Here is a 24,848-nt window from a genome sequence, read left to right as displayed (position 1 = left end):
TTTTGCTTCGTCAAAGGACAGAGAATGAACATTGCTGCTCTCCAGCCATGCTGATGGAATCTGCCTCCTCTTTCCTCCTCAGCTGATCATGGGGGTAGAATGGTCCCTTTCACCCTGGCTGCCCACCCACTCTGTCCTGAATCCAGGACCAGTTGCCTATGACTCTGGGTCTGTTCTGACTTTACTGGAAGCTGTCACTGAAAAGACACCCTGCATGTTCTTTACCCTAGGAACAGTTAAGGTATTATTGAGTAAGGGACAGTTGGATCGGATGCTTGCCACTTGTGCTATGTTAAACATATTGATGTCTAGTGAGGTGATTCCACATGGTCAGGGTTTCTTTCCTCGCACCCCATGGGTCTGGATTTTGCGTATATTTGTGTCCTTGTCAAGTAGGCTTGGAAACTGCATTGGCGCCAGGGGCCAATGTTGGGCTGTCTGATTTCCACATTTGTAAATGCTGGAAGCAAGATTCTCTGCTGATGTGATCCAGAGCAGAAGTCACTGGTGTGGGAGCTACTAACCCAGCAGATATCATGATGTAGCTATAGGTCCTGCCTCCTCTGATGTCTGAAAATATGTATGTGCTTAGGAGTGATTCTCTAATGTGCTGTATGCTATGAAGTATGTTGGGTGTAATGTTGCCCATCATATCCAGTAAGGAGAGAGTTAAGTGGAAATTCAGATGCTCTGGAAGGAGCTCCAGCCCCATGTGACTTATGATAACTGAGCTAAATGAAACCACTGCTCTGGGCTTCCCACACCAGCCTATCCTCTTTTGTAGCGGTTTCTACTGTAATGCAAAGGGTTTGTCCATATCCAGGTGGCCCTGCTGGACTTCGGCGCAACTCGTGGGTTTGACGAGGACTTCACTGACCTCTACATTGAGGTGAGGACTCGAATTGCACACGCTGTGGCATGGAGTATAGTGTCACTTGCACACCCCTGCTTAACTCTTGGCTACGTTGGGTCTTAAGATCTTGCATATTTGAGGAGCACGTCTGTTTGCAGCTGAATCTGCTCATGGGAAGAAATACGGCCTGCGGCATGTTGAAGGAGACCATGCCACAGCTTTGCTTCCTTCTCTTAGATTCACCTGTGTCCCTCACAAACCTGCCAATATCCCAGTTCTGTTGTAAGTTTATATCTCAGAGGGAGACCTGAGCTGCTGCTCTGTAAAGGGTCAACTCCTGCCCTGGGTTTTCCCTGTGTAACTCCACTTTACTGGGGTGTCCCTGAGCTTGGAATTTGGCCCTACGTGTCTCAGTGAGCAAATAATCCCTCTGTTACTTTGTGCTCCCTGCACTCTTAGTCTCTTACTGTGGGTTGATCTCTCCCCAGCTTGGGGTATGGGGAACCTACAGTTGGCTACTACGAACTAGTATGCCTGCAATTCAGCTGCTGTCCTGCTGTGTAATAGACGTGATAAGGACTTGGCCGCCACAGTGACTTTTCTGTTGAAGTTCCAGTCCCTTTCAGTGTATTCTCCACATGCACAAATCCTACTGCAGTGAATTGAAATATTGCTCTCTGGGAGATCGGAGCAGTAGTGCTTATTTTAACGGACAGGTACCTTTCTGCCTGCTGGAAATTCAGCAATGCGGGTGAAATGTGTGGACTTGGAGCATTTCATACTCCGCTCATCTCCTGTAACTTCAGCCTGCTTATAAACTGTTTGACAAAGCCAATTAATATCACTAAGCCACTTTAATTACGTGCCCATTCCTTTATCTATCAGAGCACTTCATAAAATAAGTCCAGATAGCTGGGGTTTGCAGTCTCTCCTAACACTGCTGGTGCCCCAAGCAAGGTTTGCTCCTCCTGTTTCACAGGGAGCAGGGAATTGTAACTACTGTGGCCACTTGTTTTGTGGGCCACTGACTCCGGTCTTGTTACGAAAGGCTTTTGCAGCAGATGCATTTATGCAAATAACTCTGAAACTGGCCATCTTCCAGATTGCGTAGCAAATGCTGCCGCTATTGCTCAGTAGCATAAATGTGTGTTGGGTGCAAGGCTCTCGTCTCCTTGTTTGAAGCCTTCCTGATGGCGTTCTTCCTATTCAGGTAATAAAGGCGGCTGCAGATCAGGACAGAGAGACAGTGTTGAGGAAGTCGATAGAAATGAAATTTCTTACTGGCTATGAAATCAAGGTATGGAATGGAATCCTCCCCCCTTCCCCCCCCTTTATTGCTGGCTCTTTAAGTTGCTTGGATCTGGTGTTCTGTGGATCCCATAATAGGGGAAGACTAGTGACAATCCATGAAACCTGCACTGTTGGCATTGGCAGTGGGAAGGAAAGGATACAGGATTTCTGTGACACAGCTGTCTCCCTCTCCTCAAGCTGAGCTAGAGATGGGGAAAACTACCACTGGCTGTAGCAAAGATGTATTTTATCCCTTCACTTCCTTTGCTGTAGCTTTTATATCTGTGCAGCATGGGTTTTGATGGGAGCCTGGCACACAGGCCCAAGGGTAGAGTAAGAATCTGTACCCCTTTCCCCAGGGCATAGATGCACCTGTAAACAGTGTCCCTGCTGTGCACCAGAGAACTTTGCATTCCTCCTAGTGACCGCCTCCCATTATCCCAGCCAAATCCTCTGTGTAGAGATCTTGTGACTGAATGGCCGAGGATCTCCTGTAAGACTCCAATACAGCTGCAAGTGAGTCATCTTGGGTTTCTGCAGAGTCTCTGTGCTGGGGACTGGACTTTACCTCGTCGTTTGCTGAGTGCTAGCTCTGGTCTTTTACTTTTTTTCCTCCATACGTTAAAAGCAGCTGGTGCTGGAGTCATCCTTGTGTGATACTGACTCCTCTTTGTTTTTGGGCAGGAGATGGAAAATGCCCACTTAGAAGCTGTTCTCATCCTGGGAGAGGCTTTTGCGTCTGAGGAGCCATTTGACTTTGGCAGCCAGAGCACCACTGAAAAGATCCATGGTTTAATCCCGGTCATGCTGAAGCACCGGCTTGTCCCTCCACCAGAGGAGACCTACTCTCTCCACCGGAAGATGGGGGGTTCCTTCCTCATATGCTCCAAACTGAAGGCCAAAATCTCCTGCAAAAACATGTTCCAGGAGGCCTATAGTAAATACTGGAGCAGGAGGGCCAAGGAGCAGGAGCAGTAGCGAGGATGAACTAACAAGTGTCTTGTTCTTAAGGCCCAATCATACTGTATCTAGCGAAGAGCAATGTAGTCGTCTCTGTCACATCCTCACATTCTCATCTTCTCGAGATGTAGCAGCCTTTGTGCTGGAAGTTCAGTGTTTGTTTCACAAAGGACAAAATCACTCTTCAATGCAGTGTCTGTCCTACATTCTGTCATTAGATTCCCATGGCTTACAGGAATTGTATCCTCGTGAGGTGGTGGGGTTAGTCTGCTGTGTTCTTCTGTGGCACTGTTCAAGGCACCAGCCAGCTATCTCTAGTGCATTTTTAACATTCATGGTGGCTTCATACTGTGATTGGGTTTTTATAATGCGTTCGATGGGGGAAGAGAGAAAACAACTAGAACTAGTTTGTATTGAAACCTGTTTATAATTCTCTGAAAATTTAAAAAAAAAAAAAAAATCAAAAAAATCCCCCTCACCCCTTTTCTTTCTGCTAAGGTGAAATTTGAATGGTTTTCATACTGTGAATTACAGACTAAAATACCTGGTAACCTACAACGGACCCTATTTTTGTAAGATGAATGGTGGCAGTCAGAGAAGATTCCTGGATTTTACTGACCGTGATGTAGTGTAAGATGTGTACCCATAGGATGAAATGTTATACTTTCTGCTCTTTCTTCAACTTGCAAGCTAAAGCTAGGAAGGCAAAGAATTAAAATATCTGATGCAAGTGGTGCCAAAATTTATATTTAAAACCTATTTACAGAGAACCCCTGCTCAGAAAGTCAGTCAGTTGTCTTTTTTTAGTTTTAAGTTGAATGTATTAAGCAAAGGAGCTGTGCATAAGCACAAATAGTGGGAGTCTTCCGTAGCTGGGATGTATCAGCTCCCCTGTAAGCCGAAGCCCAGGCACTTCTTGGCTTTTTAGAGTCCCAGCAAAGAAGCTAGTCTCTTCACCTTCCTGTCTGTGCTCTCTAATTCAGAGTTTGAGAGAAGGGGGAAATGTTCTCTGGGAGTCTCTTGTTCTCTTACGGGCATTTCAAGCTTTTACTGAAATATGTACTACATGTTTATAGCCAAACGCACAGTTTTAAAGAATTGGAGTCAGGCTAGCAAACTTACTTTGTTAGGTTTTTGTACAATTATTGTATCTCTGTATGACTTACTGATTTCAATAAAAAAGTGCTTGTGCAGAGAGCTTCCGCCTGCAGTTATTCCGTCGTCTCCGCTTCACATGATCAGGATAAAAGAATAGCAAGGTGGTAACATACAGTCAGATAGACTTTCTCCTATAGTATGACTAGAAGAAACTGGGTGTGAAGAAGGAAGATCAGAACCTCTTCTAGTACTTCTTCCGTTCTTTCCTGGAAGGGCAGTGTCATTTTGCGAAAGAACCACTTCTACATGTGCCTGTTTCAGTCTCCATGACCTGGTAATCGATTTGAATGTCACCTTATTACCAGCCTCTTGAATTAGACACATTCCATCCTTTCTCCCCAAACACATGGAAGAAAATCATCCCCTTGCACTAATGCTTTAACTAAAGCCAGTGGTACAGTTCTACTTAGTCTGGATGGTAGTGGATGCTGAAAGGGAATTACTTCCCAGCAGGATCAAATGGAGTAGGCTCAACACTGAAACCGAACAGCTGTCAGCTGGTTGGTCTGCTCAAGATGGGAACAGGCACTGGGTGGGTGTGTATTTTATACTTTCAATACACTCTGCTGAAACAGACCTAAGCATATCTGCTAGCACTTCACAGGTGCTAAGCAAAGCACTGGTAAATGTGTAATGAAATATGCCCAGTTCCTCAGTGTTGCACTTATCCAGCCTTCTGTGATCTGTAAGTGTAAAAAGTTGACCTCCCTTGCAGACTATAAAAATAGCATGTAGGAATTAAACTGTTTGTCTAATATAACTTTTTTTAAGGTCATGGACAAAACATGGACATTGCTTCACTTGAAAGTTATAGCAGTGCCCAGTGCTATCTAAAAAAGTGATAAACTAGTGAGTTTAGAAGACCTACTAGAAAAGTGTAAATCTTACTATTGATTCTGTTGTCGACTGGCCAGTGCAATAATCTTCCTGTACATAGGCCAACACTGACTAGCCCCTGATACAAACAAGAAGGACTTTTACTCTGGCTCTGTAGCATATGCTACTTTGTTTTTTGTTTCATCACTGATGGCAGCAGCCCTGTGTACAGAACAGACTTTCCTAGCAAGGTCTTCTTTACCACTTACTGCCAAAGCTCTTTTCTTGACTATATGAATTTACTGTGGGTTGCTATGCTTCTAGTCTGCTGAACAGTCAATTGTTTGGGGAGTGTATGGGGAGGGGGAGAACTTTTAATTACTGATGGCTTTAAAGCTCATGGAGGTCTAGACCTGGCTCCTTTAATATTAGAGGAAGTGAAATATTTAGATGTCAAAGGCTTATGTTAGCATTAAAAAGCTGACGGGGGACCAGGACCAGGTGACCTTGTAGATCAGAATGTTTAAAGCAGCATGCAAGCAATTCAGCCAGAGCTAGTGCATTCAGATTGTATGGTGCATTGGCAGAGTTGGAACTTGGTTAAAGGTGGGATTTAATGTATTGGTAGATGGCATTCACAGTGGAGGGTTGGATCAGATTTCTTGTACAAATGATTAGGGACTTAGTCTATTACTACATGTAATGCCAGAGGTGCTCAAGTCTAATTTGGAGCAAAGGCAGTGTCATCTTTAGGATACCTGGGTTAGGATAAGGGCAGGAGGGCAGTGTATTTGTTAGTAGAAAACATGGGATTCACCTTAGGGGTATATTCCAGTGGAAGGTGAAGCATGGCTTTGTTGGAGTGATGATCAGAACTTGGCTCTAGTCCTCCTCATGTATAGGCTCAAAGGGAGGCTCTGTAACTATCAGTCCCACAGTGACATAATAGGACTATATATTTTGAGGCTTTTGTAGCACAATGCACTGAAAAACCCTCTTAACATAAGGGTGACCCAATGTTCATGCCCCAGTATCACACAAACTGGAGATGGCCCAGGAATGGGCTTGGTGCACTGACCAAGCCCTGGTCAGAAGAAAGTCCAGGGTATTTTATAACTGAGCTGGAATTTGTATTTGTGTCTGTCACTGTAGTTCAGCTAGCGGGCATGCTCAAAATATAGGAATAGGTCAAGGATGTGAAGGCGTCTGCTCTGGAGCAGACAGTTGCAACCTCTGGGAATCTCTTCTCTAGGAAACAGCACTTCTGTTACTTTGCTGTAAAGTTTGAAAGCATTGAAATTTGCTTTTCCCTTAAAGACAACTTTCAGGGATAAGAGTGGAGGCCAAACCACCAAGGACAGGCTTTTCCAAAAAGGCTTGACTTCAGGTGCCATCCTGTCTGTTCAGATGTTACAGCCACCATCATCTCAAACAGAACATGGGTATTGAGTAGCAGGAGTTCCCCAGTGCTGAGGAAGTCAAGCAGCTAGCCTGAAATCCAAGCATAATGCTGCTGTGCTTTCCCCTCCCCCCCCCATTGCCCAGATCCCTCGAATCTGTACAGCCCCTCTATAGGACAGTCACAGCTGTGGGGGGGAAGTTCTGGGACTACTATAGTTTGTGCCAAGGCATTGGGAAGAGAGGCCCTTTCAGATAGAATGCCATTGGCCAAGAGTGAAGACTATAGAGGGCATATGTGAAGCCAGGCCTACAGGTTCAAACCCACACAGGCCATGACCCTGGGGGTTTTTCACCTTCCTCAGCTGCATGGGACATGGGTCTCTTGTAGGTTTAAACTACTGTAAATGGTGAATTCTCTGTAACATGAAGTCTTTAAAGCTCGATTTGAGGACTTCTATATTTCAGCCAGAGGTTAGGGGTCTGTTTCAGGCGTAGGTGGATGAGGTTCTCCGGCCTGCAAGGTGCAGGAGGTCATACTAAGGTCAGAAGGGACCATCATGATCATCTGAAGTCTATGAAATGGCACAATTGTTCTGATTGGGGGTAGAGCTTGACGTATGGAGGCTGCAGGTGCTATGACTCTGTCATGAAATTCAATAAAAACAAGTACAAAGTACTACACTTAGGAAGGAAAAATCAAATGCACCACTATAAAATGGGAAATAACTAGCCAGGTGGTGGTACCATTGAAAAGGATTAGGGATTATAGTGGATCACAAACTGCACAGGAGTTGTCAAGGTGATGCAGCTGTGGAAAAGCAAATAGCATTCTGAAGTGAATTAATAGGCATATAGTATGTAAGATGTGAGGTAATTGTACCATTCTATTTGGTACTGGTTTGGTCTCAGTTGAAGTACTGCATCCAGGTCTGGGTGCCACAGTTTAGCAACAATGTGGACAAATTGGAGTGAGACTGGAAAAGAGCAACAAAAACGATAATAGAAAACCCAACTTATGGGGAGAGGTTAAAAAACAAAACAAAACTGGGCATGTTTAGTCTTGAGAAAAGAGTGGGGAGATACGTCTTCAAATATGTTGAGGGCTGTTATACAATTGTTCTCTGTGTCCACTCAAAATCAGACAAGTAATGGTCTTAATATTAGGAAAAATGTTCTAATTACACAGGTAGCTAAGCTCTGGCATTGGGGATTCCACAGCCCCAACTTCCAAAGGTTGGAAGCCCAGTATTAGGTGCTAGGAACAGGTTGGACAAACACCTGTCAGGGATGGTCTTGGTTTACTTAGTCCTGCCTCAGAACAGGGGGCCTAGACTTGATGATTTCCTGAGGTCCTTTCAGTGCTACATTTCTATGAGAGGCTCCGGCAATCTTGGTAATGAACTGTGTGCCCAGAATAACTCATTTCTGGTAGAGACATGATAGGTGCAGGTTTAATAACTCATGTCAGGCCTTCTCCAGGAAAGCAGCTAATATAGCACTAAGGCTACTGTCAAGAGAGCAATAAAAGTATTTTAACCTGTCACTAGTGCAGTTTGGTGACCAGAGCCAGCTGGCTCCTGGTGAAGCTGATGCTGGGCTCTGAGGATTGGCCCAAGGACTGGGTAATAAAGAAGAAGGCTGATTTCCCCGAGGGCAAAATGCCAAGTCAGTTGCAGGGGGATATGGCGTTTAGCATTCTTAAGAAAAATCCCCCAATTGGACAGACCTGTCTGAGTGCATACCAAATTTTCAGCTTTCTGTTTGAAATGTAGATCTAAAAGGGGCAAATGCCCTCCTGGTGCAGGCCAGTCAGAAAAATTGAACTCTGTATCCCTGTTACAATGGGGTACCTGGTAGGCTGATGATGGTCCAGAACTTCTTGGTGAAAAGCAAAGCAATTTCATCAGAGTGAAGGAAGAGGGCCTCAAAAGCAAAAGGAAGATGGTGGCTAACTATTGATGAAAACATGGTCTACTTACAGTGGGATAGTCTGAACTAATCAAAAAGCTTAGGGGAGCTGTAGCTGATGAAATTGAATATAGAATCATAGAGTTGGAAGGGACCGCAGGAGGTTATCTAGTCCAACCCCCTGCTCAGAGCAGGACTAACCTCAGCTAAATACTAGCCTCCGCTAAATATATTTAACTGTAAGGTGGCTAAAGTTCAACAGAACTCAACTCTTAACATCAATAATGCATAGTGAGTTTCTAAAAGGGTGGTGGCACCTGTAAAAGTAGTTTCATCTGTGTATGTCAATATGATGTAGTAATGTGCACATTTACATGATAGTTATACTCAACATGCCTACAAGATTCCTTCTTCCAAAAGATTAACATGGGGTGGAAAAAAAGCCCACAAACCATATGTATTTCTAACAGTTCCCTGTTTTTATTGCAATACATCAAAGTAGGTTAATATTAAGTGTTACCAACATAAAATATTGGTGTCAAGTCATTTATTACATTGTTGACTGTTCCACCTTAAATATTTCTGTGCAAAAGAATCTACATCATTCTGTAGCAGAGAATCTCTTACAACGTCCCCTACCACAGTGAGGGCATATAAAACAAAATAAAGAGTGAGAAGAGGCAAAAAAGCAGTATCTTTTCCCCACACACACACGCACACTTACAGCTTTTATACTCTAAAACCAAAAAGTGATTACATCTATGCCATGCAAACCTGTACAATAATATTACAATGAAAAAAAACCTAAAAAATATTTTTTTAAAAATAAATGATATGAAACGGTCATACATAAAAAAGCAGGTATAATTGCTCTGCAATACCAAGACTGGTTTTGTTTGTAGATTTCTTCCCTGTGAATGAGGTTTTGTGTCGTCCCCCCGCCCAACTGCCTGGAAAGAAACAAGCTGTGGAATTGCCTCACTGCACACTGAGGTCTTAATGCTGAAAGGTCTACTACCGCAGATTAGATCTTTGGGTTTTTTTCTCAAATAGGATGTGAGTACACAACTCCATTTTATCTTCTAGAGCTACACTGTTGCCTATAGCGTTAGCTTGAGATTCACCTCAGCACAGAGGGTCCTTTGTAGAATTAACTCTTGTGAAGCAGGCCTGCACAAAGTCCACGTACCATTTAAATTCTCAGGGTAAGGTTTAAGTGGTGCATAAGCTCTCTGCTCAAGGGTGAACTTCACCCTGGCAAACTTCTCAAAAGTAAAAATATTTTCAAATTTTTTGTGATCATGGTTGAAAGAAAAACGCTTCCTACAACCTAGAAATAGCTGGAATTTTAGGAACTCTGTTCTCTATCAGTCAGGGGCTGGGCCCACTCTATTTTCAGTCTGGCCCCTCAAAGCTGCTTGACATACAAGGCTCTATCTGCTCAGGGTGTGCCCATTTGTCAGAAATTCTTCTGACCGCAGTGTATCATTCTGCAAGTCTGACACTCTTCATGTTTTGCTTAAGTCCAGGGCTGTAGTTGCAATTAACTACACCCTCCCCAATACATTGTCTCTGCTTTCATTTGTTTTGTATGCAGAGAACCCTGCATTCCTCTGCTTCATTGTTCCATAAACCAGATAGCTGGGAGTGCAATACATGTTGTTTGTAATTTTATCAGACTCAAGATTATTGTTCTTAACAGCACAAGTCAGAACTGCAAAACTTTTGAATAATAAAAATCCACATAACAAACAACCCAGATAGTAAGAGACCGAGATGGAGAGAAAAGCTGCCTAGGTGATGACAGAATATTTTAAAACTAGCAAATGCAGTGGGTTTTCGAAGAGGTGGTATGTGAAACAGACAAAGTGCTAAAGCTTGGTTTGAGAATTATGAAATGGGGGAACTAAGTGTGATTTTTTTTTGGGGGGTGAGGGGGAGCTTAAAGTGATTTCCTGCACCTTTCTTGTTCTGGAAGCTATGGTCCTCAGGGAGGTGTTTAAATCTATTTGGAGCCTTTCAGTGACTGAAGCAAAGGCATTTGCTTAAGCATAGTATATCCTGATAAATGAAGAATGTTTTCAGTCTTAGTCTGCCCGCCCCCCCCAAATATATATATGAGTGTACACAGAACATATGTTACAAGATGAGTCAAAAGTCAATGGGAGATTATAAATTGCCTGGCTAAATGCAAGCATATATGACTGGAACCTTTAAACAATGCTACAATGCATAGTTGCAAACACCAAACCTTACACGCCAACTGCTTCTGAGATATCAGAGTTCAAATGACAAAGTTATTTTTCTTATTCTGATGAGACTTGAAAAAGCGTATCTGCACCATCCATGTTTTGTAACAAGTGTTCACAACAACAAAAAGATTTAACGTGGCCTAAACTTAAATGGAACATCAGAACCAATTCAGTATATAACTAATTCCTAGAAAGCTTTTTTTTCTTTTCAAATAACTCATGTGGACATTTAATTTTTAACTGAGAAAACAATTGCTGTTTCTCCCTCTTTTTAACAGGAGTGGATTTGTGTAAAACATACAGTACCAGACTAAAAACACTCATCTTAAAAAGACACTGTGAAGGATTACTGTACTTAGGCTAGGCTTCACAGGGTAGGTCTCACCTTCTGGAATTCAGCTCTGCAAAGTGACAAATCTATGCTCCATCTGAAAATGTACATTTGTAACTACAAACAGGTTCATATTCACCATAATATGAGTATAAGCAAATATACTGGTTTGTTTAGCATTAGTTTTAAAGTAAGTTGTATCTTGGTTCCATTTTCAATGGAGCAGAGACAAGGAATACAGTTTGATTCCTGATAAACTGACCCTTCCATGTGGGACTATATTTTTTAAATGTTAGCAGCCTCATATCCTCCCTTTAATAGGTAAACGTCAAAATAGGATTAACATGTCAATACAAAACTAGTCTGCACGCTTTCTTGACCAGATGTGCTACACCAGGAGAAGGCAATTGTAGGAAGAGGAGCCTTTGGTGCACATGGAGCAATATACAACCTTTTTCTTAAAGTTGACTATGGACTTTAAATAATGCCAGTCCCTGTGGTATGTCTGTCCTGCAAAGACATGAAAAGCTACCAGGCTGGGAAGGGATTCAAAGGGTTTGGTATAGATTTTAATATTCAGTGCCAAGTTTAGTTGTGACAGTGAAACATCTGGCACCAACTTGATACCAAACAGGACAGGTAGGATTTTGACACATGATGGTTTGTAGAACATTTTTGTATTCCCCGTCCCACCCCAAGCCCCCAAAAAACATTTGAATGACAGGTTTGTGTGTGGACAATCCACTCAATACAGAATGAAACACAGAACTAGCACCTAGGAGAGTAAAGGCAGTAAGTTGTGTCTCACTCCTTATTTTGTGTTTTGGCTGTGCCTGTAAATTACCCTAATTCATCTGTACCCTGCTTGAATTTACCCATAATTTCCTTCAGTGAAGGGAACTGGAAAAGTCCCATTCATTTCAGCATCTACTAAGGTGAATAAAACATGTTATTCTGCTGCCTGTAAGCACTTGGAATGGTTTGATAGGAGACATAAAAAAAATCCCAAATCATAGGAAAACCAGCTTTCTAAATACAAAAAGCCCTTTTTATGCTTGAGTGTGGTTGTGGCGTAACGTTAGCAATGATCCCACGGAGAAGAGCCTCTCACACTGAAAAAGGGAATGGACTTATTTCCTGCTTGACATCCATTTGCATTTTACCTTGTCCCCCTCTATGCCGTTGAGTTAAGTGTCAGGCTCTTTGCTGAAAGGTAGACATGCATCTTTTTTCTGAGCCTGCCCTCTGGTGGTGTGCTTTCCGCCCTGCAACCTGCATCGGTGTTAAAAACCAAACAGCAAGGTATGGTATAGAAAAAAACTTGAAACCACAGTCCAAAATTTGCAGGGTGGGAATCATTACCCTCATCAGCATGGCAGCACTGGGCTACCAGATGTCAAACTGCCACAGCATTAACAGTATTAGGTCAGCATCTGCAAGGTTCTTCACTATGCTACAGCAACAACATATTCAACGGAGGCTTTTTTAGGGCTAACGGCACTCATGTTTGACTGATGTAGATTGTACACTAACGTTTGGTAATCAATGTAACAGCTTTCTGGTTCACAGGTGGCTAACGATGCTCAGAAGACCTAGTTCCTTCCTCAGTAAACCAGGTCAGTCACTTCCTTTTTGAGAAATGGTATTCTCCTATGATTTCTTCCGCACTGCCCCATTACGGCCTTAGGGTGTGCTGTATTCAACAAAGATCCCATGCGCTCCAAGAGTGTCAAGTTGCACAACTAGCACACACCCCACTGGAAACCATGATGCCAACATGGTTGAATGTTGCTCTCCATTGTAGATAGGAGAGTGGCAGGGCATCTTCAAAATGAAGATTACAGCTTTAATTCTGTTACTGACAAGAGGAATAAAGGTCACTGACCACAGTGGGGGGGATTTCTCCTAAAACAGTGCAGTGTTACCCAAGGAGAACATTCTGCTCCTGCATAAATGTAGGCCCCAGGCCTCCAATGTGTGTGTTACTTAGCATGAAAGCGGGAACAACACAAATCTTTGAAAATTAAAGGGTCTCTTAAATAGGCATCCATCTTCTTCACATACAGGATGCTGCTTTTTCTCCTTGAATATATACATATGTATTTACTCTTAAATTTGTGTATTTATTTAAACTCTGTACTGTAGTAAAATATGCATCGTTTTAATAAGGATTTGCTGGCGACAATCAGATTGACATTCAAATGTGGTGGCTAGCTGAAAGCTTTTATGTGCCTCTGATGGACTGATTGGAGTCTCTGTGCTACTCTTGTACAGAATAATCAGCTCTTGCGTGAAAACAAAATCCATCTGATTTATTCATTTATTGATACTCTTCTGGTCTAGTTAAGCTACTTTTTTTTTCAAATTAGGGTGGGTAAATATACCTATAATAAGGAAAGCAGCTGAAACCACATGAAATGAAACCAGTACTAATACAAATCTGCATCTGTTGTTTACTAACACCCTAGGTTTGCTCGTTTGCTGCTGCTAAATCTGGGGAGACCGAGGCAGCATTGAATAGTGTTAGAGAAGGCAAACCTTTTATCTTCTTCCCTCCCTTCCCAGAGGGAGGGGAAGGTGATGAAAGTGAGAATTGGATTGAGTGAAGGGGGAGCCATGGGGATAACAAGCCGCAGTGATGTTGGATCTGAATGCTGAAGCAGTTCATGTGTCCCAACTCACGTGGTCAGAGCTCTCCAGGGAGAGACTCTTGGTCTTGTGAGGAGAAACTGGGCTGGGAGGACTACTTAGGTTGGAACTGTTAGAAGCTGTAGAATGCCTTGGAGAATCAGAATCCTGCAGCCCAAAAAAATGCAGAAGAACATCAATAAGCAGTAACACAACAGGAGTAAATCAGTCAGAGCAAAGGGGACCATACATTTTGACAAGCAGTTGGCTGGAGCTAAAGTTCTGCATACATTTCCACTTATTGGACAGAAAACTTAATATTCTTTGCTCAATATTTGCTTTTCTATGCATTTGAGCAAGTTTTCTAAAGCCCACACACAAGGCATAAGTGATGATGGAATATAGAGGAAGCATCTGCCCTTGTTATTGACAAATGACAGGTATATCACCTTAGTGAGGTTTGCAACTTTGGGTTGCTTCTGGACCCCCATCTGCTCTTGGACGCCCAGACAGCAGTGGTGCTGGAGACACTTTGTTTCACACCTGTGTTTGGCTAGGAAGTTCCCTTTCTGATGTTGACCTTGCCCCACAGTTATCCGTCCCTTTGTAACTGAATGCTGATGCAAAGCACTCTGCATGAGCTACCCATCTTGAAGCTTCAGTTAGTGTAGAATGGACATGCTCACTCTGCAGTCCGAGCTGGCATTTAATTCACTTTCATCTACAACTGAAAATGTTGATTTTGATTTATAAAAACCCTGGCAACCACAGAGCCCCGATCACTCCCTACGTAATAACGATGCAGAGGGGGAGATCGTCTGGGGCATTTTTGCCAGCCGTTTTCAGTTTGAACCATCAGGAGCATGTTGCTGGTGAAGGGCCCCCGACACTGGAATTTAGGCTCATCTGTATACTCCAGGATTCTGGCTGAGGAACATGAAGGGGGAATGCAGTGAAGCGGTGGCTGGGAGGGGTTGTATTTGTATGTGCACCTGTGGACTTAGTGAAGGGCATGTTTTATAAATGGTGTAACAGATGAAATGATTTCTCTTAGCTCCCTTTAAATATTTGGGTGGAATGCAGATAAAGCTTGTCTGAAGAGAAAAGATTTTACAATTTTTGTTTACATATTCACTGATTAATTCTAGGCATTCAATGAACACAAACCAATATGTCTTTTTTATGATTCATCTGCTTCTGCCCTAAAGCTTTCTTGCTGCCAAAAGACACATGGAGTGTTGGCCCTTTTAGCTGCAAAAGGTCAGTATCAAGTTTGTGCAGTTACTTGATCAAGTACATTCATGAGCCTTATTGATTCTAGGTCCCCAGGATACTGAGTAGACCACCTCAGTGCATTTTCTGCACATCTGTCCAGATGTTTAAAGCTGATATAGCCTGACCAAAATCCTATGTCAGCAAGTCTCAAAAGACAAGAAATAGAAAATTTTATTTTGAACAATTATTTCTAAGCTTTCCTAGGGCCAAATCCTGCTCTGCTGCACCAGCAAAACTGAGACTAGAATTTGGGCCCTATCGGTATCTACAGTTTGCAGTTTTCTTCTCTTCTCTTGTTACTCACCTCTCGTTCATAATCCCTTGTCGGCACATCACTGCCTTGGTCCAAACCACCAGAGGACAGTGAACCATCTGATGGCGATGCCATAGGCTGACGCTTTGCTCCATAGCTCCCTCCTGAGAATTCCCTCCGCAAAGCGCTGCCATTCTGTGCAGATGATCCTAAAAGGTGTGTGTGAATAAAACTGCATTATGAATGTGTGTGCAAGACACAAAGAAGTTTGCTAGCTGTTACTTAGACTAGTTTTGTTTTCCTACAGAACCTCCCTCTACATAATCTTACATGTACTCTGTTATACTCTGGATTACATGGTGGATATGCTCGTGCACTGAATCCTGCAATATCTAGGCAGGCTGGTGGGAGTAAAGAGCAGAGTTTAAAATTTAACCCTTCCATTTTCAGCAGCTGTTTCCATTTCCATTTCCAGTGCTGTTTCATGCACAGAAGAGTCCAAGTACTTAACGCTAACAATGAAGTTAAAAAAAACAATTTGCCATTGACTTCAGTAGGGGCAGGATGAAGCCCTTAAGTAGCAGTCAAGAAGTCACAGTATTGAGGAACACAGTACTAATTCTGATCTCAGTCATTTAATACTATCAAGAAAGATAGATATGTTTTAAGAAACAACAAATACCATGTGGGATTTTCAAAAGTGCTCAGTGTCAGTCTAATTGCTCCCATTGAAGTCAATGGTAAAACACACCCATTGGCTTCAGGGGCAACAGAGTTGGGCCACTGCCGAGCAACTCTGAAAACCCTGCTCACCAAGCACAGCCGTAAGCATTAGCTTATAACGTTTCTGCATGGGGCTTGCGGCAAGACGGAGAGCTGGTCACTCACTTGCTGCCAACCCGCTACTAGCGCTCATCGATCGCCCTGGTTCTGTGCGGGATTTTGTGATAGATGGGATACTGACAGAGCCACTGAACATGGTCCGACTTTCCTGAGGCCGAAGGTTCTGCAGTGCAGGGAGACACAAAAAGAGAACGGTTTTTATTCGTTATTCATTTACTGCTGAGTCAGCAGTGGCTGCTAAAGGCGGGAGGTACCAAGTTAAGCAAAAAAAAAAACCCAAATGCCCCAACCGTCCCAGAGATAATTATCTGGGTGACAGGTCAGCAAATTTGCAGGATACTATTTGCAGGGACTGAAAGAACACAGCATGATAGTGAAGTTTTGAATGACATGGACATATGCAGATGACTGAAAATGTGCTAATAGGTCAGAATTTCCTTGCTGATGCTGACAGGGAGTCTGACAACTGGTACCAATTTAGATAATACAGTCAGTTAAAGAAAAGAGGCTTTGTTTCTAGCTATATCTTTTCAAGAAGTATTTTATTAAAATTATCTCTGATACCGTAATTCATGGTTTGCATATACTTTATGAAACTAATATTATTTAATCAGCCCGATTCCTGCACTGTATGTCTTGCAATTACACAGACATATTAAGTCAAACTGTGCTTTCAGTTATGCTCAAGTCACTCCACTGCTTTCAGTGGAGTTACTCCAGAACTTCATGGAAATATTTAAGAGCAGAATTTGGCCTCCTGTTTTCAGATTATGCTTTTGGTTTTTTATAAGTATTTTCATTCATTGTCATCTCAAATTAGGGCTCACTTTACTGTTTCCAATGTGACTGCCTGTCTGTGAATCTTTAGCTAAACATAAGAGAGTACTTAGCTTGTGCTCCAGATGGTTTGCATATAGAACGCAGTAGCATTAATGGGAATTAGGTATATCAAACCTCTACACACAGAGGTGAAAACACAGTCTCTTTATAAAAAAGCAGAACCAAACAATTACAGATAGCACTGAGCAGTACTAATTTAATTTCTTGTTTAAACTACACCCGCTTCTTCTTTTTTCTATCAATAATACCCCATGAAATCTTCATTATAGTAGGATAATACAGTCAAGTATAAAAGAAAATTCACAATGGCAGCTGCCTTCTGAGACAGAGATGTTACTGAAACTTAAAAATACAATACAAAGTTTGAAATTGGCTCTGCCCAACCCTCCTACTCAGAGAGAATCAGAAATGTAACAGTTTGTTAGCAAAATATCCTGGACCACAAAAAATAGCAACTCAGCCTGACCCGCACCATTTTTATGTCAGGGAAAAGCCCTAACCCAGACATTCCATTGCTGTCATGCCATTTCCAAGGGGTTTTTTTGCACAAACTTTGCAGCCTCACTAGCCATTCCTCTCATACACACAATTATGTTCCCAATACAGAATATGTAACTTACTACACTTTTAAAGATTTCTCTCATATATACTATATTTATTTCTTCCATTACTACATAACAGATACCTTAGCTGCAAGGGATCTCAAATCTACCTTAGGAAAAAGACATAAGGAAGAAGTCAACATTACATTTCCATTTTCAGGCCCCATGTTAGAAAGATCTGAACACACATCTAACGCCACACCATTTTATTAAAGAATTAATTTTTTTCTTTTATTGAAGAATCATATTAAGTTACAGTTTAGTTTTGTCTAATAGCATGTCAATAATAATACAGGTATATCAAATCAGTATTCAAAACCAGTTTACAGGGGAAAGGGTGTGCTTGAACAATTTTATACAGTCTGCATCACATCACCCTTTGTCGCTCTCATCCGTTGATAAACAGGTGTCTAAAATACATCTCCTTATGTATATAATAGATGGTAAGAATGGGAAGCAGATGGTAAGAATATGTACAATAATTTAAAGTCTCTATTCATTTCTCTAGGTAGGTTATGTAAAAAGAGGGTTTAACTGGATTAAAGTGAGCAATGCAGTTAGAAGGTGTAAAGGGGTAAGAATTATTGTTTGTTACTGCCATTGTTTCTCATGCCACACTTATGATCAGTCCTTCCCGGTTAGTAAGAGAGGCCCTCCGCCTCATTCTCATACATGGAGGGAACAACTTTTATTCGCAATAAGCAAACATGAATTGTGAATTTCTTTCCAGTATTTCTCTCAGCCACCAACATATGAGAATCTGAGACTTTAGGGATGGAAAAGCCTTACTGATTATCCAATGTGTCTCCCTGCCAATGTTTGATTGCTCCCAACGGTAATTTAGCAGATACCTGCAGGTGTTAAAAAGTGCCTTTCAAATCATTCCCAAGAACATATTGCCCTGCATTGTCTGTGTGCTCTTCTTTCAGAAAGCAGTGGACAAATGAAATATGTTATCTCACTTATCACAAAACATGAAATGGAGTATCTAGTGCTTGTTCTTGTGACACCCCAGCACATGGTAGGCAATTTTGATATAAATTACAACAACATGAACATATAGATAGTTTAGAAACAGTAAAGATTGCACAGACTGAGAAGGGATTAAGCACTCAGGGGTATTTGGCTACTGAGCAGGTAATTGAGGTATTTTGAGACACATTAGAGAAAGCCAAATACAGCACTTTTGAGTTGTTATATGTTGTGATTAATACACTGGAAATGCAAGAAGGGCCTTTTATGCTTGTCAAATAAGCAGCATATGGGTCTTCAAAGAGACTATTTAATGATAAGGTGGCTAACCTCCTTAGACTTAATCAACAAAGGGGGTGGGGTTGGAAACAAACAATTTTGGTACTTGGGAAGACTACATTCATTTTAAAGAGATCAGCTGTAATACAATAAAACCTTTAAAGTTAACAGGAACAAAACTTGACCACCATTGTTTTCTCTTTTATCTGTTTGGAAAGTCCATGTAATCCTTATATGCGTTTATCCTCTCTGAGCAAATATTTCACTCTTCTTTCTGCTAAAAATCAATGCCAGTAAAATACAAAAAGAACAACAACAAAACCGTGTGCACATGAAGCAGACAAAGACTTCACATAAGGGAACAAACAAAGCAGTGGTTATAAAACAGCAAAGAGCAGCAAGGTAAAAGTCATTAAGAAAAGAACCCTGAGACAAATACTTAACACCCCCCCCCCCACACACACACACACCCCCCAAACAATTCAAATCCCAGCATGTAAAATCCATCACCAGCTCTGAAACAAGCAAAAAAAATACACAGGGAAATAGAAGATACGCTTTGAAGAGGCAATAATTGCAGTGGCGACCTGCTTGCAGAACAGTCTCAGTTAATTGTTGTGATGGAGGCTGAAAGTCTCACCTTAGTTTACTGCATCAGAATGCCACTCATGAGCTCAGGCCATGTCTGCACTAACACTTATGTCAGCAAAATGTTTGTTGCTCAGGGGTGTAACCCGCGCCGGCTGTCTTCCCCCGAGTGTCATAAATTTTGCTGGCATAAGCGCTCATGTGCACAGTGTACCATCGCTTGTTGAATTGGTTTTATTATGTTAGCAGCACAGTTGTAGCAGTACAGCTATGCCACTGTAACCTTGTAAGCCTCAGTCAGAGAGGAACCAGCTGTGGGCAGGGTTACTACGCTGCACAGATACAATGGCTAAGAGCTCTGTGTAATGGTGGCTCTACAGACTTTGCTCCTGCTCCTCTACCATGTTGCCCTTGAGCTACCCTCAAACCATACCTCCCTGTGGCCTTCCCTAATCCACCGCTTTATGCAATGCAACTACACCAGTTCTGCTGCACATAGGCCTTGCAGAGTGAGTGGGTGAAATTTGTCTCTATGGGAGATTTCCGTTGTATTTTCTAAGCAGTCTCCTACTGGGATTTCTATTCATCCATCACTAAGCAAACCTTGGCTTACTATTTCCCACTGTAAAAGGTTATTTTGGGCATATGAAATCACAAAGCAACATATGAGCGCCCATGTGTGTTACAGACCCATTGTTTTTACTCATACTGGTGATTCCATCCTATTCAGGTGTGCCCATTGTTGTGGTATCTGAGCAACTACTGAGTTCTATGAAGAGTACCAGCATCTGTAGGCTAAGTGGGAAAAAAAAAACCCAACATCTGATGGTTTACACAATACTGTTTCTCTCCTCAAGTCAGAACAAAGCGAAGAAAATGCATTCCATCACACAAGCCAAATGTCATGCGCTCAGGCGCTTGAGCTGAGCCCCACACAAAAGGCTCCTGATTCACTTGTGTCACACTAGTTTAACACTAGTGTAACATCACTGATTTCAGTGTAATTGTAATGTTAATATTGTGGGTGCTCTTAGAAAAAGATCAGTATTTTTACCATGATTTTACACAGCAAGGGCCCAATCAAGCAGCTCTCATTGGTTTCCCTACATGAGTAAGGAAGGGATACAGGATTGGGGCCTGGTGGCTGATTGCTTACTGAAATACACCAGGATGTTGTAGGTATAGGAAATAATACATGCACTAAGTAGGATGCAAGGAGAGACTTTAGGGGGCATAAGCACTGGACTGACCTTTGCACAAAAATGAATATCAACCCTACTTAATAAAGATTGTTGTTGTTTCTTTTTTTTGGGTTGGGTTTTGAGTTGGGTATTCGTTGCATATATTCCACGCAACTCTCCACCCAACAGAAAAAGCCACAAGTTTAAACACAAACAGAACAAACCAGATGCAGATGACTACATACAGGCCATCTTCTTCAAAATGCTGTTGCTTCATTTTTTCTTATTTTGTAGTTGTGAAGGTCAGGACGTTTCTGACAGTGACAACTGACCGTGTGTTTAGTCCTTGTGATTTAATTGTGCCTGGCGGTCCACGTATAATTTCCCAAAATTTTCCTGCTAACAGCCTTGACTCTGTATTGCAGCTTCCTCCCCTTTTATGTGACGAGTAAATTTCCCTCAGGAGTCCAAATTCTTCTGAATACTGCACAGACCTGAAAACCCTACGCAGCAACAGGAAGCTGTAGTGGATTCTGGTTTAGGTTACTCAAAGCTGCAGAGACACTGCTTTATAATCCCTCTGCAAAAGAAGCAGCGAAAGGGCATTCCTGGCAGTCTCACAGTCAAGGTTTTGCATATAGATGCATAAAGGGCCTGAATCCAAAGCCCACTGCTATCAACAGGGGCCTTTTCACGGACTTCAGAGAGCTTTGAATCAGACCCATACAACCTTGATCAAGTTGTGGCCTTTATGTACAATCTTCCTTGCAGGTTATTCCTAGTCCCACTGGAGATAATCTGCACAGGGGCAGGGAATGCATGGCAGAAAAGACCATGGTGTGTAACAGTGTGTTTTGCAATGAATGTTGGTGTCCATTTTATTATTATTCATTATTTGTATGTATAGAGCCCAGGATCCCCAGAGACTGACCAAGGACTTCATAGTGCTAGGCACAAACACAGAACAAAGAGACACTTTCCTTGCCCCAAAGATTTTACAATCCAAGTCAAAGTGTCTATTCATCACTGCCTGTCCTACACCTCAGTCTTTGCTTAAATATACCAGGAGTTATAGAATTTGCTTTCTCCATAAGGAAGCTCACAGTATTTTTATTTGCTTTTTCTTTAGTCCCTCCCTTTGTCTATCTTTTTGTTCCAGGTTTGTCTAATTTAGGCTATAAACTCTTCAGTGCACCAAATGAGTTTTTCTTTTAATCATACAAAGTTCTTAAACTACAGAAAAGTTTATTATTAATGAACAGTTCAAAAGTTTGGCTCAATATAGGTATATCTTGAGCCCTTTTCGAGCTCAAATTTATCAAGAATACAGAATATCCTTCTATTGTTTACTGCTAGAGGATGAACACTGTGGAATATAAAGCTCTATAATTTAATCTTCCACACCCCTTTTCATAGGGACAATAATTTTGCTCCTTAATTTTTTAAGCTGTGAAAAATTGTTTCTTGATATGTCATGAACTGTGGAAGACATCAGGATTGCCTGCAAATACAAAACAGCTGGGAGGACTAAGAGGTGAAAGAAACCATTCACAAAATTTTGTTTCTCTCATGTTGTTAGCCAGGCAAAATGAAAGCCACACAGTATTAGTACAGCGAACACCCAACTCAGACGTTCATACCCTCGGAGTCATAAAGGCTGGTGTACCAGGGACAGAGCGCAGAGATGGGGAATATGCAAGGTTTATGGAATCATAAAGTAGGAATTTTTCAGCTGAATTAACAGTCATGTGATAGATGTGCTCAAAGTTGCTCGGAGAAGAGATCAGACTGAAGTGACGATGCGGGGATGGATAAGGGAAACATGGCTATCAAAGACAACAGAGAGAAAAAGATAATGAGAGATGGTTCCACTGGTTATACAGTAGGTGAAATTACTAGCAAACACCATCTGCAGGGATATGTGTAATTTAAAGGACTGGATCAAATTGACAATAAATATCCTGCTTGCTAGAAAATAGACACATCCTTAAGTTACCCTCCCACCCCTCATTATCAACTTCTTTACATTGTATCCCATGTACCTGTCACCCTTGCTACTGCTATAAACTTAAAACAAATCAAGCTTATAACTCATTGGGAATGTATTCTAATATTTATTATTATTTAATACTTCAAGTAGCACCGCAGATGTGCATGGTGCTTTACAGACAAGAGAAAAGCATCAGATCCCTGCTTTGAGGAGCTCACAATCTAAGTTAGACATAACACAAACAAGGGATGATGAACAAAGATGAGATGGTAAGGGAGGGAAGATTTGGGGGCATGACAGTGAAAAAACAAATTCTGCTTCTTGTTATGCATACCTTTTGATGATTTCATTAAAAAAATCAATCACCATAAGGATATATTATATTTATAGCTTCAGGGAACAAAATGTGTCAGCAGAACAGGAATGGAGATCAGCATGGGAAGGTGAACTAGTTAGTTTCAGGCTAGTGGGGTGAAATTTACCCCCATGTAAAAGGACAGGGCAAAGCCTATGCATCAGTAAAGACCCAAATAAGAACTATGGGACTTTAGATCTCGTAGTGTCTCTCTGTACAGCAATGAGTTACACCCTTAGTTCATGAGGCAGAAAGATATTCAGAAATCCAAGTATTTTTATAGGTCAACTTTGCACTGTTGGGTGTTATACTCCCAAATTGAAAATATAGACAAAGGAAAAAATGAATTAAATCTGCAAATTAGACAAAAATCAACTTCTAATGAGTCTCCAAAGAATGTATGGCCACAGATGCTCTTGTAATTCTAAGACTGATTTGAATATTTTAAGTTTCATTTTCCCTCCATCTATAGAATCATTCCATACATGGATATACGGGTTGTCAATTTGCTTGGGGGTATATTGGCTAATGGCAAACTAGGCCACTTTTTCCTAATCTCCATCCCTTCCTCCTTCCCTTGTCCAACTGATCTCACCAACTTTTGACCAAAAAACATCTGAGCAATGTGAGAATTTAAAAAATAAAATATGCTGCAATGCAATCAGGTGACTTCTGCTAAACTTAAGGCACTACATTTTCTACAAGAAATTTATGAAAGTTCCGGAAAGCGTTAAGTGATAGCCCAGTATATATTATCTCCAGTATCAAACAATAGTTATTATTGCTCTCTACTGTTCCCTCAAGCTGAGTTGGTAAACTCCCAACATTTTTTTACACATTTGTATTATGAAGCATTGCATGCCAATAAAGCATCAATTATTGATTTACTGCATTTGGTATATGGTATATTTTAATTGCTATTAATACAGTTAGCAGAATCCAGGATATTAGTGCAATCACCGGTGCAACGGAAGCCACTTTTTTGATAATGGTCCCAAGAGAAAAGCAGAGATTGCTGAGCCATCTATACAAAATAGTGCGCTTGCTGCAAAGTGAGGGTATGTTTTAAAAAGCCTAATAAGGAAGGGAAAAAACGTACTAATACTACCAGCTTGGAAGCTGAGGGCAGGCCCACAGCAGACCACAAAAATGTTTAGCCAGCATTCATTAATGTGGAAATGTCAGGATACAGCAGCACTTTTGGAAACCAATCCTCCTGCCAAGGATCATAGTCTGCCCTCAGATGCAGTGTTCCCACTGGCTTTATGTAACACTAAAAGTGCGTAATAGTAATTACTCTGAATGCCTCTACAAGTAGAATTCTACCTGTTTCAGTAAATCCAGTTCGTTACTGAAATATAATGGTTCATGTATAATGAAGTCAGATTTAAGTATAATGAACTCAAGTTCAAATACAATGGCTGTCAAGAATAGTCTTGTAACGAAAATATCAGGCATGCAGAGTATGAATGGAAAATCAGTCCTGCACATCCGATGGACACAGGTAGTTGGTATGTGCTGCAGTAACTGCAATCCCAGGATTCGGATCTTCACTATGAGGGAGCATCCATGATAAAGTGGCTTCAAGAGTCAAAAGGGCAGAAGGGAGGCCAGAAAATGTACTGAACTGCCAGGACACAAGTTCATGTGTTTTTAATTGGTGACAGACTGCTAGGGGGAAAAAGTGTAAATAAATAAGTCTGGGGATATTAACAGGAATGATTCTAAATTACACAAATCAAGACTGATCCAGAACTAGTACCTACATATATATATATATATATAAAATCTGTTGGTGGCAGATAAGAAGTTTTGTTCTTTTAAGAAAGTAAACCCACCTACCGCAAAGAGATTCACACTGACCCTTAAAATATAATGGAAGTACTGCTGTTAAAAACATTACAGTTCTGATTGCCTTTTGTATTTTCACCATGATGGCCCCACTCCTACACTGAGCTCTGTGTATACAAAGCCTACCCAGAGCCCCACTGTGTATGTCTACATTGCAGCTTGGGCAGACAGACTTGCACTAGCAGGGTAAAGCTAGTGCTCTAAAAATAGCAGTGTGGATGT

General features: G+C 41.5%; 2 protein-coding genes across 8 annotated transcripts in view; one reads left to right on the top strand and one right to left on the bottom strand.

Moving 5' to 3' along the window:
* The window catches only part of COQ8A (coenzyme Q8A), a 71,769-nt gene extending 67,473 nt beyond the window's left edge, over positions 1–4,296 (top strand). Inside the window, exons 13-15 of the mRNA XM_067564841.1 lie at positions 824–889; positions 2,064–2,150; positions 2,828–4,296. Coding sequence (XP_067420942.1) covers positions 824–889; positions 2,064–2,150; positions 2,828–3,121 — 447 coding nt within the window. The 3' untranslated portion in view covers positions 3,122–4,296. The remainder of the gene's footprint in view (positions 1–823; positions 890–2,063; positions 2,151–2,827) is intronic.
* A 4,548-nt stretch (positions 4,297–8,844) lies between these two features.
* The window catches only part of CDC42BPA (CDC42 binding protein kinase alpha), a 333,741-nt gene continuing 317,737 nt past the window's right edge, over positions 8,845–24,848 (bottom strand). For 4 of the 7 annotated variants that reach the window (XM_067564832.1, XM_067564833.1, XM_067564834.1 and 1 more), the window contains 4 exons: positions 16,014–16,131; positions 15,177–15,334; positions 13,652–13,765; positions 8,845–12,241 (listed from right to left, as the gene is read on the bottom strand). In XM_067564832.1, the coding sequence (XP_067420933.1) occupies positions 12,164–12,241; positions 13,652–13,765; positions 15,177–15,334; positions 16,014–16,131 (468 nt within the window). In that variant the 3' untranslated portion in view covers positions 8,845–12,163. Of the gene's footprint in view, positions 13,766–15,176; positions 15,335–16,013; positions 16,132–22,070; positions 22,257–22,348; positions 24,447–24,848 lie in introns of those variants that run through there. The other 3 variants (XM_067564840.1, XM_067564839.1, XM_067564837.1) reach the window with 2 other exon arrangements.

The sequence above is a fragment of the Emydura macquarii genome, unplaced genomic scaffold (assembly GCF_026122565.2).
Source record: "Emydura macquarii macquarii isolate MOO-44397 ecotype Brisbane River unplaced genomic scaffold, CSIRO-AGI_Emac_v2 contig_2676, whole genome shotgun sequence".
NCBI lineage: Eukaryota > Metazoa > Chordata > Testudines > Chelidae > Emydura > Emydura macquarii.
The sequence above is the reverse complement of the archived record's forward strand: the minus strand, read 5'-3'. Positions and strand labels throughout refer to the sequence as shown.